This window comes from Melanostigma gelatinosum (genome assembly GCF_949748355.1).
Source record: "Melanostigma gelatinosum genome assembly, chromosome: 14".
NCBI classification, from domain to species: domain Eukaryota; kingdom Metazoa; phylum Chordata; class Actinopteri; order Perciformes; family Zoarcidae; genus Melanostigma; species Melanostigma gelatinosum.
Genome location: NC_136647.1, coordinates 14,932,137 through 14,951,013, shown reverse-complemented (window position 1 = coordinate 14,951,013; position 18,877 = coordinate 14,932,137). Strand labels below are relative to the sequence as shown.

General features: G+C 43.0%; 2 protein-coding genes across 2 annotated transcripts in view; both read right to left on the bottom strand.

Moving 5' to 3' along the window:
• gjb1a (gap junction protein beta 1a) overlaps positions 1-18,877 on the bottom strand; it is a gene marked incomplete at its 5' end in the record, with an annotated part of 150,274 nt that overhangs the window by 75,032 nt on the left and 56,365 nt on the right. The gene's annotated exons all lie outside the window — the stretch shown is intronic.
• On the bottom strand, positions 3,330-16,645 carry LOC306788226 (moesin-like). Its single transcript, XM_079283643.1, has 13 exons — positions 16,324-16,645; positions 9,686-9,769; positions 9,078-9,173; positions 8,680-8,954; positions 8,483-8,566; positions 8,188-8,334; positions 7,974-8,070; positions 7,723-7,886; positions 7,469-7,599; positions 7,195-7,355; positions 7,016-7,108; positions 6,031-6,264; positions 3,330-5,523 (listed from the first exon to the last, which is right to left on the bottom strand). The coding sequence occupies exons 1-13, from the start codon at positions 16,333-16,335 to the stop codon at positions 5,359-5,361; spliced, it is 1,743 nt and encodes a 580-aa protein (XP_079139769.1). The 5' UTR covers positions 16,336-16,645; the 3' UTR covers positions 3,330-5,358.

The window sequence follows — 18,877 nt, the reverse complement described above, 5'->3', positions numbered from 1 at the left end:
ACCGTTGTGAAATGCCGTTGAGGGCTCACGGCTGTTCAGAGATAATGGTTTGCTGAGACGTTTTCAACAGTTCCATGTGTCCCAACTAATATTGCGAAGAACGTGCTTATGGAACTGCATGTATGCAGGCTTAGAACACTAAAAGCCAAGAAAGTAGCAACCACTCTTGGGAGATTTAAATAATGACAATTTAGATCAAATGGTCTGTTTTATTATTCTATCATCACACTGGTCTTTATAGTATCTCCATTAATGGCAATGTCAGTCCTATTTCGCTCTAATTTTCATCCAAATCATGCTTCGCTGTCATCTGCTCCTTCCTGCTTCAAAGACGAGCATCAGCATTTCGTCTGCACGGCTGATTGGTGGTCTGTCAGTTCAGCTCAGTCCATGCAATGATTTCATAATGTCTGGAGTCCTTAACTTCCAACACTTAAAACTGTCAAAAGTTAATCCTGTCAGATTTGACTTATACACCGACATTACATGTTTTTTGCAACAACCAGAAGGCGCCGCCTGCACAGAGCTGTGCAACTTCCTCATTTGACTCTGGACTAATGCACCATGATGACTCCCTCACTGGACTTCCCCCTGCAGCAACAAGTGTATGGTAATGTGCACTTCCAAAGTGACTGAACATTGAATTGTTCTGTATGCCAACTGTTCAGGGTGGGGGACAAAGTGGACAATTGTTCTTGTGGATGCTCAGCCACTCTGTATTTTTATATATGTATTGGTTTATTTGATATGGGACAGTGCACGTTAATAAAAACATCGCTGTAAATGTTAGTTAGCCAAGAGGCTATTTTTCATCTGTAGTCCCAAATGCAGCAGCATGCAGAAGGCCACAAGTATACAGAAAAGAAATGGACCGACTAATGAACCCAGAGAGTTTGGAGAAGCCAATAGGGGGTAAAAGGCCAAAACTGAAGTTGATATTAGACAGTATGCAGCGTGGGAAGCAACCATGCTACATCATCACATTGAGATATAACATCATGCACTTTAGAAGCTCTTACAAGCAAACTTCACACTGATTATAGATGACATCATAACAGTAAGGAACGACACAAAAAAAGAAAGAAAAACATACATAACTAACATCACAGGTTAAAAGCAGATTTAAATAGATGGGTTCAAAGTGCAGCTTTGAAAGTGGCGAGTGACGGAGAGTGTGTGAGGTGCTGGGGGAGGGAGTTCCAGAGGGAGGGGGCAGCAACGGAGAAGGCCCTGTCTCCCCAGGGCCGATGCTTGGACAGAGGAGGAGGAAGTAAGGAGGTTGGCATCGGTGGATCTGAGGTTGCAGTTGGGAGCGTGTCGATGCAGGGGGTCAGAAAGGTATGAAGGGGCGAGGTTATGGAGGGCTTTGTATGTGATGAGAAGAATCTTGAACTGGATTATTTGCTGTGTGGGCCAGTGGAGGTTTTGAAGGACTGGGCACATACAGACCGGTTTGGAGTTCCCAGATTGCCCCAGTGCACCATTATGCTATGACCTATACTTGATAGTCGTCTCACCAGTCATATTGTTCTTATATATATAATATATATAAATCTATATATTATATATATAAGAACTTTTAAAGTACCTTTTATTCCCTCCGTAACTCTACAGAGTTGACAATACTGTTGCCGTTTTGTGAGTCACCAGAGCTGTGAAAGGATTAATAATTCCAGTCATGAGACAGACCGTTGGTACTATTTAGAACAAGATACTGGCAATATGAGAATACGGTATTACAGTGAAGGACTTGAAGGGCTATGGTATATTGTTAGAGTTCCCATCTGACAACCTGAAGAAGAATGAAGGGAGACAAGCTATTTCCAGAGATCCCGACTCATTGTATGTGAAACACTGAGGTACATACTGAGTCTTGTTCAGACACTGAGACTCACGGCAGCTTATCTCTTCGTGGCAGTTCAGAGTGTGAACCATTTCAACACCCTGTTCAGGCCACTAATACCACAAATATAGAGGAAGTGGGAGATGAAAAAAACACCACCGCTCTTTGGTGTTAAGAAAGAGATGGTTGACTTCCATCAAGTCGGTCAACAAGACTTCACTGAATTTCCTCTTGCAAAAATAGCTGAACATTCTCTTGACCACCTGAATGTTTTTGGTGAAATGTTTATTTTCACGATTAATTGAATTAATAATGTAAAATATTGAGCTGCCAGTAGAAATGAGAAGCGCTGTGCACACGCTGAAAACGAAAAAATATTTCTATTACTTTCTATTTCTTTATCATTTCATGTACTCATGAGAAAATGAGAGCTGCATCCAGATTCATGGGTTTTGAAGCTAAAATCAAACAGAGTTGTTTTCATTTGGTTGCCTGTTAGTCACTGGCTTTACTTTGTATATTTGAGTTTTGTGTCCAAACCTGACGTCTCCAAGTAGGATTTCATAACTGGAAACAAATATGTGACATTTAACTCTTTTTCCAAGAGGAAAATAAATCATTGTCAAAATAATTTGCAGAACAATGTTTGATACGTGGGGGTCTGGATGTCCTGTACAGACGTAATTATGTACGTATACATGTATTACATCGCAGTCATTTAGCAGACGCTTTTATCCAAAGCGACTTACAATTCAGATTCTATTCATACAGCGTAGGCACAGCTGCAGGAACTTGTGGGGGTTAAGTGTCTTGCTCGAGGACACATTGACATGCGACTAGCGGAGCCGGGGATCGAACCGCCGATCCTCTGAATGAAGGACGACCCTGCTCTCCACTCAGCCACAGTCACCCGTAAGTACGTATGTATACATGTATCCATGTATGTATACATGTATGTATTTATGTACGTATGTTTTCTTATCTGATGATTGTGCTGGTTTTTAAATTCTATTGTGAGAAGTAAATTGGAGAAAAATTTACCTCAAAGCCCAATTTCTTGACATCTTCATACTATGTACAGGTGAGTGTTCACTATTGATTAACACGACGTTAATATTTAGGACAATCTTGATATCATCACCCAAATGTTCATTGACGTGAGTGAACTTTCCAATCGTTGCCATGCCCCCCTGATTGAAGAGTGAGGGTAAACTGCCATCATGTGGCTCATTGCAGGATTGCAACTATAGTGCACGACAGCAGGTGTGATGGGAACTAAAGCCGATCAACCGGTGGGCCGCAGATGGATCTGATGAGTGTGATCACTGTATTATAGACTCAATGTAAACATTTTAACAGATTCAATGTATGACATGACATATGGAGTAAAAGGATGCTGATGACACACGACTAATTAAACTGTTTTCCTACTTCAGTTGAAATGCTTCTGTGGTTATAATGGTAAGAAAATAGTCAGGAAAAGAAATCTGTTTATTTAGACTTTTTATTCATCGGTGACAGGAAGACTTGAAGCAGCAAGATCTGATGGAAAACCTGGGCAAGGCACTGTCTGTCAATTTACAATATTACGTTTCAGCCCTTTTTGATTCAAGACAAAATATTGAGCAGCGTCTTTTAATACATTTCTTTTTCTACACACGACGACTCGGGTTCAAATTACACTTGATCCTTAAAAGAAGGCTGTCGATACACGGTGCTTCAGGTAGAACATACAGTGCAGCATGATGCAAGTTATTGTCAAAGGCATGGAAGAGCATCCAAAAATGGCAACGACTGCACTTTTACATTTCATGGTACAAGAACTTTACGCAGCAACGGGCGAGAATACTGTATATCAAAAATGCATCTTGGTACAAATCACAAACGTTCATTCAACAAGAGGAATCTAAATAAAATTAAATTTAAAAAGTCTAAACTTCGAACTTTAAAATAGCGTAAATCTTACACTAATTTCTAAATATCTGAGAACAAGCAAAACCCCTTCTGCATCACAAAATGTAATCTGGGACAATTGACACAAGGACGTTTTCATGCAAAATGTTTTGGCTTGGTTTATAATTTCCATTCACGCTATTTTGCCTGCCTGGAACACAGGAGCGTCCTGCAGCGTCTGGCTTTTCATTGGTCCCATCACAGGCGTGTTTGGGGTGTTGCTTGTTCCATCAGCTCACTATCACAGCAAGGAGCTATTAGTTAACACCAAAATGATGTTCGTTCTGAACAAAAACTACTTTAGTACTTCTAGTTGTTTTTTTACAATACAAAAATATCCTCAGTGGTGTCTGTTCTTCCACCTTACATAGTTCTTAGTTCTAGCACTTCTGAAACAATCCAAATTACAAAACACACAAACGTAATTAAATACATACAGTATATCAAAAATGCATGCATTGGAGACAGTAAGTCTGTCTTGACTCATTCTGCAAAGGTAAGCGGTGGTTTTCCAGTGAATGGTTCATGAAATCATTTTATTCGATGAAGATTTTTGTCGAAGGAAAGTTCTCAGAATGCAAGTTTAATCTACAACTTTTACCTTTACAGATGACTTTATTTGTGACCTCTACAGTGTAATTCCTAATGCTGAACTGGTTATACCAATGCAAAAATATATATATATATTCTGATTATCCAACAGTCTCCTCACAAGGAAGCAGAACATAAAACTAGAGTAAAACTCTTAAGGTACAGTAAAATCAACTTATTGAACGCTGAATCGACTAGCTGGCCCTGAATACATTTACACTAAAGCCTTGTAGTTGCAAACTGACATGAAGAAGTTTCAGAAATGTAAAATCAGACAAAAAAAAATGTAATGAAATTGATCTTTAATATCACCTGTTGAGTGGGGCGTGAATACTGAACGATTTATAACAGTAGGCAGATTCAGAATACACTCAAATGATCAGCAAGTCAATTTAAAGGGAATTTGCAAAAAAGAATAACACTGCTCTGGCAATGCTCTATGTGGATTACAGAGCGTTTCTTTCTAGAACGATGGGCCGCGGATCAAGGGAGAAACACTAACTTGATGTGAAGAACCGTTGCATGTGAACAGGCACAGTTTTCAATTGGAAATTTTGATTGGTCTCCGAGCCTTTTATTTTGAAATCATGATACAAAAACGTGACAGAAATATATAAAGAAATTAAAAATTCTTTCCCAATGTGTCATGAAATGAGGCGCGAGCCCATCGCTAATATGCTACATAAACCCCTCGTGAGGGATGAAACTAATAAAATACAGTTTGTCCCTTTTCAACCAGTGACGTGCCAAAATTCATAGTCAGGAATGACAACAAATGGAGATCCGTGTTTGTACATTGTGCTGTGCTTGTGCAACCATGTCATGTTGTGGATCTGATTTATTTGGGTGCAGAGGAAACGGCTTGTGTGAGGCAGGACTGCAGTCCAGGCAGAGAGGCCCAGCTGTGTGGGCTTTTTTTTGTTGTTGCTTTTTTTGCTTTTTTGTTGTTGTTGCATTGGGATGTGCAGACATCACATGCACTCGAACTCGTCAATGCGCTGTTTGGTGTTTCCTGACCGGATCTGTCTGAGGGTCTTGTACTTGTCTCGGCCTGCCTTCATGTTCTCTGCGTGGATCATGTCGTTCACCGTTTTCTTGCTCTCGTCCCGAGCGTTGGCCAGCTCCGAGCTCAAAGCCTGGAAGTACAGACGCGGCGGCATTAATACGTGTCACAGCAGTTTGTTATCACGGACACACGAGACTCGGTCATCTCCCTGAATGTGCAAACACCATGTTCCCAGTGATTCACATCTGCTTTTTGAGCTAACCACATCTGGTTACAATGTAGCAATCCTCCTCTATTTGTTTCTCTTTATCTTCTTTTTCGCCATCGTAAAAATTGATTTATTAGAGAATTCGAGACGCGATGATCGATTTATCTCATCAGTCTATGAGTAGCCAGCGTATTCATAAACACATCTGCACTTCAATAGCTGAGTGACAAACTGAAGGAAGAACAGCAGGAATGAAACCCACTTGCCCATTCTTTCTTCTTCAACACATTTATTCAATTAAAATGAAAAAAAACATTTAAAAATCCCTTTAAAATGCAGCTGTGTGTCTTATAAGATCGGAACTTTACAATTAGCCTCTCGATCTATCGATCTATCGATCCAATCATCAGTTGATGAGCGAAGACTTACGAGTAGATGTTTCTGCAAGCGCTCGTTCTTCTCTGCCTCGGTCGTGCGCTCCTCTTCGCTGCGGTCCTTGTACGCGACGGCGGCTCCGAACTCGGCGCTGGCCTCGGCGCTGCTTTCGTCGTCCTCGTCGTTCTCGTCGTTCTCCGCGCTGGGGGGCTCCTGAACGTGAGACACCATCACCTTGTTTCTGAGCTCCTCTTTGGTCTTCTCCAGGTCCTCCTGCACCGTGGTGGCCTGAGGGGACAGAGAGCGACAGCAACACAAGTCACGCGACAAGCCATCCCATAGTTTTCTCTAATCTCCAACACTGTGAAGCTAAGGGAAAGTCATTTCAGCTCTACGTCGCTGGGTGGGCAGATTATATTATTTTGGAACAATCACCAACGATCCACTTCAGCCAGAGAACTTCAGAGCACAACTTGTGCTGCGGAATTTGCTGAACAATAAATTAAAACCGCTGAGAGAGTGAAAAAATTATGAGTAAGGATGGAATTTCAACTGAAACTAAACAGTTTGCCAAAAAATGTACGACATGGAAACCAGCACTTAGCACTCTAGAAGACGGAACATCATAATAGTGCACAAGCTACGACAGGATTTCCTCGGCACAAAGACGGCCTTCACCGCTGCAAACTGCATGCGTCACCCTGCCCATAAAGAAGAAGAAGGGGCTGGCCTGGCACACAGCGTTTCTACCTAAAGAGAGGCTGTGAGCTTTCACACCACCCCTCCCCCCCCCCCCCCTCCTCCCACAGAAACACACAACAACAAGACCTCAGGAATGTCCTCACTGTGGGACAACGTGATCAGCAGAATGTCAGATTGATTAACATTCTGCTGTTCACGCTGCTATGGTCATATGCATGATGTAAAAACTCAAACAAACACGTTCTTTTCATGTCATGGGTTCTAAAGTCTTTTGGACTTTAATCTTCAACAACTGTAACCCCACGAAGAAGACTGCTTAGTGTAGATCAGATCATACCTTCTCTTGCCACTCCACCGCCTCTTCTTCCTTCTTTTTCTTGGCATCCTCCAGGAGGGAAATCTTGGAAGTCAGATCAGCCAACTCTGTCGCCTGAAAGCACGTTTTTTCTTTTAGTTTTTCTTGATATTTGAAGCGTCAGGACACTCATTTCTTTCATATAGTTTTGGATAACTGACCAGGTGTTCCTGGTTCTTCATCTGGTTCTCCGACTGTTGCAGCAGCGCCTCCTTGGCGTCCTCGGCGCCCTTCAGATCGGCCTCCAGGCGCTGTGCCTCCACCTGAGCGCTCTTCCTCTCCACCTCCAACTCCAGAGCCCTCCGCGTTTGCTCCTCCAACTCTGGGCAGACACACGTTCACAGAGAAAGCACTGAAGGTCAGCACTGAGTGACAAACAACGCCGTCAGCATTCACCGCAGGACAACGTGCACGCTTCTCTAACGGGTCGCTCACCATGTTGGGCTATTTTCGTCTGCTCCTCGATCTGCTTTAACTTCTCCATTAGTTCCTCCTTCTCCTTCTCAATCTTTTCCTTTTCCTTTTCAGCGACTTCTCTTTTCCTCTTTTCGTTCTCCAGCAGAGCTCTGATGGAAACAGACACAGTAATCATAGATCATCCCCAGATTATACACGGGGTGTTTAAAAGTACAGTAGTTTACACATCCATAATACAGGTGTTACAGTTCAAAACATCAAACGTCTCTTACCTCTCCATCTTCTTGTGATTCTTCTCCTCCCGAGCCTGAGCCTTCATCTGCTGCACTTCAATGGTGTCGGGTTTGCGGCGGCGCATGTACAGCTCGTGGTTCCCCATGCAGAGAGCCAGGATGCGCTTGTTGATGCGCAGTCTCGGAGCGTAGAATACAAAGTCCTAAAAGGCGACATTAGAGATTGAGGAGACTAGTAGCGATACGCAGACGTACGCACAGAGGTTGTCCGTTATCGAGGGGTAACATACGGGTGCTTTCTTGTCGATTGGTTTGATGACAAACTTCTTGTCATTAAAGGAGATGTTCCTGATTTCACTCCAAGGAAATCCAATTTTGGGCGTCATTCTGTTGAAGACAATGCAAAAAAAAAAAAAAAAAAAACTCGGCGTCAGCTGCACGACATCGGACAGGAACACAAATTGTGCTGAGCGTGTGCATTCTCGCTGTGGCGGAATCACTTACTTGTCATTTTGTTCATAGATGTTGAGCCCCAAAGCGTCCACTCCCAAAAACAGTTCCGTTCCTTTCTTGTTCTTGATGTTGAAGTAGTTGACTCCGTACATCTCCAGATCTTGAGCGATCTTCAGATACTCCATCATGGACTCCTCTCTGTGGACAAATAACAAGTGTCTTTAACCAGCGCTGCAGAGACAGGGATTAAGGAGCACGTATACACACTTCAGCCAGTATTTCTTTGGGGAAAGATGGTAAAAGAAGATCCTTCGTTGAAGGAGCAGGTCTCTTCTTCAGACGCTACCTCATCATGCTCTTGTGTTCTTCGTGCCACACTTGAATCCTCTCCTCCCACTGGTCCTTGTTGAGTTTGTGCTGGTCCAGAACTCTGAGGAGACGAGACATCAGAGTGTGAGACGCCACGCAGAGACACACTGGCCCGACAGGTGACATCTATCGGACATCGACTGTCATTAACCCGGCGACATAAACCCGCGTTACCTCTGAGGGAGCAGCTGTTCACCGGACAGATAGCCTGGCGTGTGGACTTCCTTCTGGTAGTCGGCGTACTTGGCCTGCACTGCGTAGGAGGCCAGGAGGACTGCGGTCTCTGGAGGGCAGTAGATGTCGTCGTTTAGGATCCCCTCCTTCACCTGCAGGAAGAACAGCCGCTGTGTGGCGTCCTGGATTAACTCCTCCGTCACATCCTCGGGGAAGAACTTGGCGCGGAACTTAAACAGCAGCGGGCTTTCCTTCCTCACATCCTGGGCCGTCACCTGAAATAAAGCGTGACCCGGGTGAGGGGGTAGAGGTTATGCTTCTGTAGATAGACTTGAGTTCAATTTTGACAAAGAAAGGCAAAACAGATATTGTGTTAGGCGTTGTAGTGAGGATCTCACCTTCTTATTGAGCTTCAGCCATGTGGAGAAACCCTTCGTATCCTGGTATTGGAGTCCAAAGTACCAAACCTCTCGCAGCCCGATGGTCTTAACAACCTGGAAACGTGAAAGCACAAGTATTGTGTGTGATCCTCTACACAACACGAACACACAGTGAAAACAGTGAACCGCAGGCAACAGGTGCCATCGTCAGCTACTGCATGTTTGTTTCATACACTCAAAAACAGCAAATACTAATTATTTTGTGACATAAAAAAAAAAGAGCATCATAATCCTGCATGTGATAAAAATAGAAACATAAATAAACAAATGTGACGGCATCCCCAGAATTGTTTAGAATAAAGTATATGCTGCTTAGACAATTTAATAACTGTATTTTCTAGATAAAGCAGAGGTTAACCCATATATGTTACAATGGCAAATAAAATGTATTAAATTGACATTATGTACCAAATACGTTACAGAACTATTACAGTTACTGTAGTTGAAAATAAAGCTCCATGCCAATGAACTGCTGCTAATAGTTTCATGAAATGTTGTTTTTATGTAAATGACTTAATAATAATCACACAAGAATGTCACAGTCACTGTAAATCATGTTTTCATACCTGGTCAAAGAGCTGCTTTCCTGTTGTATTTGGCTGAATGGCGAATTCCAGTTCAGCATCCATTGTAGTGACTCTCACACTAATCTGAGGAAGAGAGCGCATTGGAAGAATGAGGGGGGATATATAAATATCTCACATATATATTGTGCTAAAATTCAAAAGAGCAAATGACCTTTGTACGTCTTCATTATCATTATTGGCATCATCAGGAGATTATTATAAATGGTTTCATGTTTAGGAAACACTGAATGCTGACGCTTTAACTAAAATAAAGAATTTGAAAATGTCTCAATGTTGCCCCCTAGTGGTATTATTTAATAAAAAGAATCATCAGAATGCCACACGAGAAAGATGAGAAAAGATGATATAATGACATATAATCATACATAGAGTGGCTGATCAGCTCTTTTTGAATAAACCTGGCTGTGCACAAGCAGCAGAGGTGCACACACAACCCTGCGTGCACACCCTCCACAGGACACACGCGCCTACTGTGAACCGGCTGAACCACGCCGGCATCAACCCTGACAAATGTTAGACGCGTGTAGGATTCGATCGTGTCTCAAGGCCCCCGCCTCGTCAGCGATGAAAGGTGCCAATCTGGCTCTGTCTTAGTATAGAACTTATCTACAGGAAGTAACCACATCCTCTGTGGCTGTGAGGCCCTGCTGCTGAACACTGAGCTCTCATGAGAGTCGCCTACATCCTGTCGTGTGTCAAGCGACCCATCAGCTATCTGCTAAGCTATCTGCACAAGCAGCATTCAACCAGAGCAGGCTTTGATAAGTGGGCTCATCCTCTACAGGTAGCACGCTTAGCACTGAGATGATATGTCAAGAGTCGAATGAATATATTTAACCTTAAAACCCCCCTCAATGAGGTCGCCCAGAGAATAAATTCATTCTGTAGTGAGTAAACAGACCATGTAGGCATTTTCTCTGTCCTCCTAAGAGATGACGAAAATAGCAGCAAGTATGTCTGTTGGGAAATAACTGTGCAGGCTGAGGCCCACGCCTGCCCGGGACAACAATGGTATGCATTATTTCCCAGTTGCGGCGCCTGATTAGAGTTGCGTCCTTTCCCCATTCATGTCAGCAGGACCCCATTTACTGCTCAGGATACTTGCCCCCCGTCATCTCACTTCCTGCCATCACCAGCGGCAGAAAGAGTTGTAGTGAAAACCTGCAATCTGGGCCCTACGCCGAACTACACCTCAAGTCATTTAGACGTACTGCTCTTGAAACAAAGTATGAACTTTCATGAGCATCTGCTTCATTAGAGTGTAGATTAGAGTTCACTTCATGTGACCAATCCTGCTGTGGGTTCAGCTCTTTCGTTTCCTGTGACAGAGCGGCTAATTCTGCCAGAAAAAGGAACTGCACTCGAACAGTTTCTGCCTGGTTAGGGTGTGTCTCTCATGGCCTGAATTCAAAAACACTTAACACCCTATTATTAGGACACGCTCAAAAAAAACCACCCCTCTCAGGCCAGCGCGTCGAGTTTCCATGACCTATTCGCAACACTTTTAACAACTTTGACAAAGCTTCACATTTAGAGGCACGGGTCACAGTGTTGTTGAATCACCTCTATAATGTGACGCTCTCATCACGAGTCCGCCGCGTCACTGAAACGTTGGGTTATTTCTAACATCTCCGTTTACTTTATCCTTATTCATACAACTGTCATACTCCGTCTATTGACCGCACACTAACCATAAAGGCTCCTGTGTTAGTGTGCCCCGCCTTTGAGTTATCAAACCAACTCATCACTTCATAACTAAATCATAGCTCTGAAATTAAATAACATGAAAAACTAAAGATACATATGGTATAAAAGTATACCGACTTATTATTTAAATACATCCATAGAGAAATGCCACAAGCATGGTTGAAGTATATTCTATTTCAGACTCAAGACAAGCAGTATTCACACACATTGTAATGCTGAAAACTCAACTGTAAAACAGAAAACACGAGAGCTGTTTGACTGACAGCATTGAAAGCTGTATTAACCCCATCAAGAGAGACAAAACCCGCTGACCATCATTTGTTGTCGTGGACAAGTTTGTTTTAAAATCAGATGGTCGTTAGGAAGCATCAGCAACAACGGAGAGGTTAACCTAAGAAACACACCTTGTGAGGAAGAGGAAGCAAAACTACAGCAATTCACTGAACACAGGTGTTCAGCATTCAGTCAGTTACCACCACCCTTACATTCCCACACCGCCGGTACCGCTGTGTGCCGTTCACAACCACAACAGACAACAAAGAAGACACCGCTCAGTGGTTTTAAGAGCGAGAGGGAACTGCAATGTTGACCGACAGCTTCATTGCGCATGTGGATCACAGGATTTGGGAGCAGGATTGTCGTCATTTAATTTGACTTCTCAAATAATACAAGGCGAAGCCGCTTTATTCGAGCGGTCGACTGAGCGTCGCAGCACGTGTAATGCGCCATCTTAAGTAATGTACATTTAGTTTTTGAAATCTTCATGCTAACCATGTCACTCCCAGCAGCATACAGTTAACAGTTATTAGGTATAATGTCAAACTGAATATGAAGCGTGAGAAATGTGGGAAAATGTGACGGTGACGGCCAAATCTGTCTTGAGGCGCGGCACAACAGACTTGTAACTATGATGATGTTCTCGCTCGAAGCTGAAAGGGAAATCATGTGAGAAAAACAATGAGCATGTTAATGTCCTAAAGCCCATACACACACACACACACACACACACACACACACACACGTTACCCTTCACTACAGTGCTGTGTTTGTAGAGGGCCAACAGGAACGCATCTATACGACAACAAAACAGTTCAGATCCTGGTGAGTAAAAACACGGGTGCTCTATTGACACTGGTCCCCACGAGCTTTTTGCTTGTTTATTGGTGATAAACTGATTCTTCATCCCCTCCAATCATCTACATCCTGTTATCCTGACTCATCACCAGCTAACACACTTGTCCTTCTTTACCCCATTCATTTTGGTATTTTATCAGTCATTTCAGTATCATTCTGATGACATATTGCCTTCCTTTCTGACCCCTGCCATCTTGTTTGCCAGCTGTAAGCCTCCTACTGACCAAGTACGGGCTGTTTCATCCCGACTGCTTTTGTCTGCCAAGTCTCCTTTTGGATGAAATTCCAGCGTAGTCCAATCCTACAGGTTAACAACCACAAGCTCTTGTGTGGCAGTACTGCACTACTGTGTTTACTACTGCCCACTGTAGTGCTGTTTATGCTATTCTTTCATTAAGTACACAGTTTGTTGGCTTGACGGTTGTACTAGACACTTCCATTAGAACGAGGTGCCAAATAATCATAACATCCATTTGTCATGTCCTTTTAATGTGTAATTGTAATAATATTTGAATGTATGTAATGGTAGATTATATCCAATCCTGTATGATCTAAACAGAAGATGATGTTTTCTTTTATTCAAACAGCAGCTTTAGCAACAGACAAAAAACAAGAGGATAATAAGTTCATATTAAAGTCAAAATAAATAAATAACAACAAAGGACTTACTTTCAGAAGTTAGATTTTCTCACTACCTCCAAACACAAAACATTGAACTCGCTATACTTCTGTGCAAAAAAAGGTTTTGATTGTAGTTTGTCCGCCACCTCCACCTCCACACACACCGTTAATCTGCTCTGCTATGTGCACTATACAGACTTATTTAATCCCCTGCTTGCATACCGCTGGGTGTTTCCATTTACCATTTCTCCACAGCCAGACTTGTTAAAAGTTTGGTCCGAGAAAACAGCATCTGTCGAGGTTTCTACATAACAGGCTTTAATGGTAAGTTCGGCTCAAAGTTGTGTGTAATTACAGGAGGCCTGTTGCTGTATTTGGGGATAAAAGGGTGCTGTATAAGTGTTAATGTTATTTACGTTAACAGTATTTTTGTCAGTTAAGCGCTTGAGAAAAATGGCCGATCTCAAATATCTAAATTGAGGGTGCTTCAGATAATAAGCCGCAACTACACATCACAGCAACATTTAAATATCTAAATGCAAAACTGATATCCACTAAAATGTACACTGACTGATAAACACAGACAGAAATACAGCAGGTCCTGAACTTGTTGCACTGCTGTAATGCAATCTAAAGTGGAGCATGGCATCCGAGGGCCGCGCTAGGGGGAGAGGCAGGGAGGAGAATAGAGAGACTGTGATGTGAAAGTCCTTATAAGGCTGCAGGCGAGGAAACTACCAGAGAGGAACTGATGTAAGAGCAGAAACCTTGAGTCACAACATGGCTTCCTTGGGAAACTGAAGCACTGCCAAGAGGAGTCCAGCAAACTCAAAAAAATAATTATTGCTTTTGTGAAACGTCAAAGCTGTTTCACTAAATAAATCACCAAAACCGTTCATGGAAAAAGGCTATTTTTGAAGGAACAGAATGAATTTTACTCCCTGACCCGGTTTGTTGTGGCTGTGACTATAAAATCGGAGGAACAACTTCCACTGGGAGCAGTTAGCTTTGGATCATTTGCTGAATCAGTGTCCTGCTTCCTTCTGCAAAACGTAGAGTCTACTGCAGTGTCTTACTAAAGGAAACGGCCCACTGAGTGTTGCAATAACAGGTCTAGGTTTTAGCAATTTCATCACCGATATGTTACTTTACTGGATCCATACATAGCTTCTCTTGGTGGTCCCTAGTTCACACGTTTAATGTTGGAATACAAGCCTTGTCTAGATATCCCACAATCCTTTACGTCATCATTTACGCCCTGTTTATTTTGAGAGGATCTCGCCGCTTCCTCTTGAACCGTCTATGCCGTCCACTACTAGTTTCCTCTGTCCTAGCTCTTTATTATGTACAGGCGAAGGTCTCTACAAACACAGCTGCAGTGTCCCTGTGCTAATGTGAGCTGATGGCAACTGCCAAACAGATTCTTCAGAGGTCTGTCAGGTCCCCAGCTGTTACTCCAGTAGCTGCTGCACACAACACAGGCTACTAGTGTTGTACAGAGTCTCTCTGCAGAGATCTGGCCCGAAGACAAGCACTAAGAATACATATAGAGAGAAGAGCAGCGAGAAAGACTAACAATGCTAATTTCTATAAGCTTAAGTACAGGGCGTCTGAAGGTCCTCCTACCACAAACAGGATATCGACCATATGTAATTCTAACCAAATGTTTCACTTCTTTAAAATTGTTGTTGTCTTGCGCAAATAATTCTACTTTCAATTCAAAGCAGCAATAAATGTGCCAATGTTAATTGCCCCAGAAGCACAATGTGACGAACATAAAATGGCCCCGTGAAGGCTGATGTGATAAGGGGAATTCCTTCCAGGAAGAGGAGGGTAGTGAACACTTTAAGTATGCACTTTAAATGCCAGGATGCTATGGCTTTTTTTTTTTCTTTTTTTCTTCAAGTTGACAGCTGAAAAAAAAAAATACAGAGGAAGTAAAAGCAGAAACAATGCGGCAGGAAGAAAGCAGCCGCAAACTCTGGTACCATTTATACTTCTGCTTTACATTTTTGGAAGGTCACAATACAGGTTTAATGCTACGTCAACAGTGATAAAATACACAATGTAGTTTTTATAATAACTGGTAAATTATGAAAGGGTAGTGATGCACAGGATGACCCGATGATGCTCCATTGAGAAAAAAATACTAATATATGGTGATATAATGAATTAAAGTGGCTCCGCTGTGCCATCTCAATGGCTTTGTACACAGCATCAGCTCCATCACATGGGTCACGCCTGTCTCTTTTTGTAGCATCGCGTCCCCTTTCATTGTCAGAGTGAGCACGCGGGCCTTACAGACTGTGAATAAGAAGGATGGCAGACAGATTTACGGTTCTATATGAACTTGTAAATTCGAAAAAGTGGTGCCGCTGACTCAAAAGCCCAAACTCATGCTTTCACCAAACAGAGGAGATGGGTTGGACCCCACTTTCCCCTCAGCCTGCAGCTGACGAAGGCACAGAGAAAGCCGGGCTTTGCCTGATGCTGCTTGAAGAAAACAAAAGAGTCAAGTCTGAGTCAACCATCTCTTTGTTCACAGCCTACAAATCTGTGAAGCTCTGGGTGCGTCTTCATGTGATATCACAACATTTTAACAGATTCCTCTTAACAGTGGCAATAAAGCACAGTAGTTCATGGTGCCTGCCCCCTTTGTGCCACCTCCCCCGTTTTAAGTTTGCCTCCATTTGCTCCAGATTTTGGGCTGCACAGCTGGCCCTGAATGACAGTTGAAATCCCTCCTTGTTAGATGTGAGTGAAAGGGAGGCCTAGCTGGTTAGCTCGTGCAGGCCACACAGTCGATGAGAGCCCACAGCCTGAATGCGATTGTCTTCAGTGTGGAGAGAAAGCTCACAGTACCGCAATAACGTAAGAACGCCGAAATGAATGATCTGATTTAAGGCGCTAATTTTAATTAATGAACGGGCGGGCGCGCGCACGCATCTAACGGAAAGTACCCCCGAGTCTAACGGGACGTAAAGGGGGCTAAAGCACCGCAATGTGTACCAGAGATGCATTTGGGGTTAATTTAAGGTTAATTTTAAGCACCAGTGTCAAAAACATAAACATAATTGTAAAGATATCATGGGGCGAGAGAGCGACAGACAAAATACACGCGATACACGATAACGTTAGTGCGTTTTCATTCTTACCGTCTTCGGCATCTTTCCTTTCTTTTACGTCCGGCTCAGGTTTTATTGAGGAAAAAAAAAAAAAGTTCTTAAATCAGGCGACCGGTTAGCGAGACCAGCAGAAAACTTTTTCCCATCAGAACAAACTGCGCCAACCGAACGTCTCGAGGACCCGAACGTTACTTCTCGCTTTGACCACGAAGAAGAACAAATTTTCAACCGAGTGTTTTTTTTTTCTTTGTTTCGCCTTAAAGTGAAATGGCTCGAGCTTGATTTCCTGCTAACGGTACCCCCGACTGCAAAGACCACACCCAGGCCGATGACAGTATAGCAGTCAGCCAGACAGAGAAAAGAGGGTTCAGGCCGGCAGACTCCGCCTGCTGCAGCCGCATCATCATGTGCTGACTCTCGGTCACAGCCCAAAATGTTCACTAACTCTCTCTCTCTCTCTCTCTCTCTCTCTCTCTCTCTCTCTCTCTCTCTCTCTCTCTCTCTCTCTCTCTCTCTCTCTCTCTCTCAGGCAGCAGACACTTTAACACAGCTCCATGTTACTGTTGTGACCCTCTAAATGTGGACTACATCACATAAATACAGGCCCATTAAAGGGGCTGTCACTTTAAATCATTTTAAACACTCAAACAGAGGGGGGGGGGGGGGGGGGGGGGGGGTTTGTTCAGTCTGCCTGTAACCAACACAAACATGAAATCATGAAATTCCATTAAGTGTTTTAGAGGAGGGAAGAAAACCTAATATACAGGCTACTAAACAGATTTAACTACGAGATAATAGTCAACTTAGTAGTTTTGAATCTCTTAATGTTAAACGGTGGTCTTATTTCTTTGGCTGCTCACATCCAGTAGACCACATGTAGCCTAGTGTTTGTACCATGAAGGTCTGACATAGATCACTTCTTCTCTTTCACTTTTGCTTCTGAAGAAAGTGAATGTAATGAGCAGTACTAAGCCCTAATGGAGGGCATGTAGAGACACTGCAGCTATGCTTCCCCCTGCAGATAAAGAGGGGTTGAATCAATACTGACACTCACTTCAGCATATTTTTTCTAACGTTAATTACAGGAGGCAGACACAATAGTGCATGGAATACAACTGACACTTTGAGGTAACTTCACAGTTGCACTTCTGCAAAGTTTGGTTTATGAGGTTAAATTAATGTCATAAAAGTCATCCCTTCTGTAGTTCGAAACAGAGAGAGACAACCAACAGAGCTCTAAAGACAATGTAAATGACGAACAACGAGTTATGTCACACGTCCACAGTGGGAGCATATTATTCCTAAGTATTCAGCTTGTGTGGTCAGATTTGAAAAATAAATAATAATGTATTTGTGTAACACAATAGCCTTTTTCATGAGAGCTGAGATTGTTTTGTTGTGCTCCCCGTGTAACATATGGCTCCCTGTACAGGACCAACATAATGTAATGTGGTGGAGACAATCACGTTACCACTTGTGTCGTAGTGACGGAGAAAAAAAAGTTGTTTTTGTGGTTATGAAACTGTTTCCATGACCACTGATGTCCTGTAGAGGGATGATCCTGGGTGCCTTCAGGAGAGCGACTCCGATCACTGAAACTAATCTTTTGCTTTGTCAGAGGTTCAACTTGGTCACAAAATGTTCCCTCAGCAGACGGCTTTATTGGACCCATAGATAGAGCATGCTGACTCATCATACCACACCATTTCCCCTCAGTAAACCAAAATATGTCTTCTTTGTACCACTAAAAAGTGAGAGTGTAATGCTGAACGTACACTTGTGCACCGTGTGGACGTAGAATTAAAAAAAAAAACATAATTTAAGGTTTGAGGACAAAGCAGAACAATGACTCCATGAAGGAATCCCAGGAGACCGGAGCTGGAGCTTCAATGATCCCACAGAGACGTCAATGCGTTTGCATGTTGACTCATCTCCCAGGGCAGGATGACCTCCCACATTCTGTGATCAGTGAGCTGCTCACTGCAGCCCAATCAAAAGGGAAGATGGTGTTCAGTTCCCAAAAAAAGAAGAAATCAAGGTTGATGCTGACCGGACGTTTTCTGTGTGTGTCATAAGGCCTCAGCTGGCCAGAGAGGACAGACCCATACAAACCTCTTTGGTCATTCCTACTGGGTGGGTTGCACCGCAGTCTGTACGATCTGCCGTATATTCACCAGAAGTCAGCCAGGGACTAAAGGTCTCAGCAGCTTGTATTGCATTAGTTCAACGGGCTGATTTTAGGGTCCGTTTGGAATCAATGTAAAATCACAAAAGTCTGTTTCCGTCTCAAAGCCCTGAGCCATTACACCCTTTCACCACCAGATAGTGTGCATGTGCTGTGTAACCTTTTGCACAACGACAGCTGCTGTACACACACACACACCATTTGGTTTAGATGAGGTGCTTATTAATCATAAGGGCTTTGCCATACCACTACCAAACCTCTAAGACCATTACAGGAAAACAAGACATGGCATTCGTTGGGTATTGTTCCTCATGTACGTATGCAGCTTCCTCTAACAAACAATGGAGACTGTTTTCAACGAGCAGCCGTTTCCAGCCATCTATTCAGCTGTCACGGATA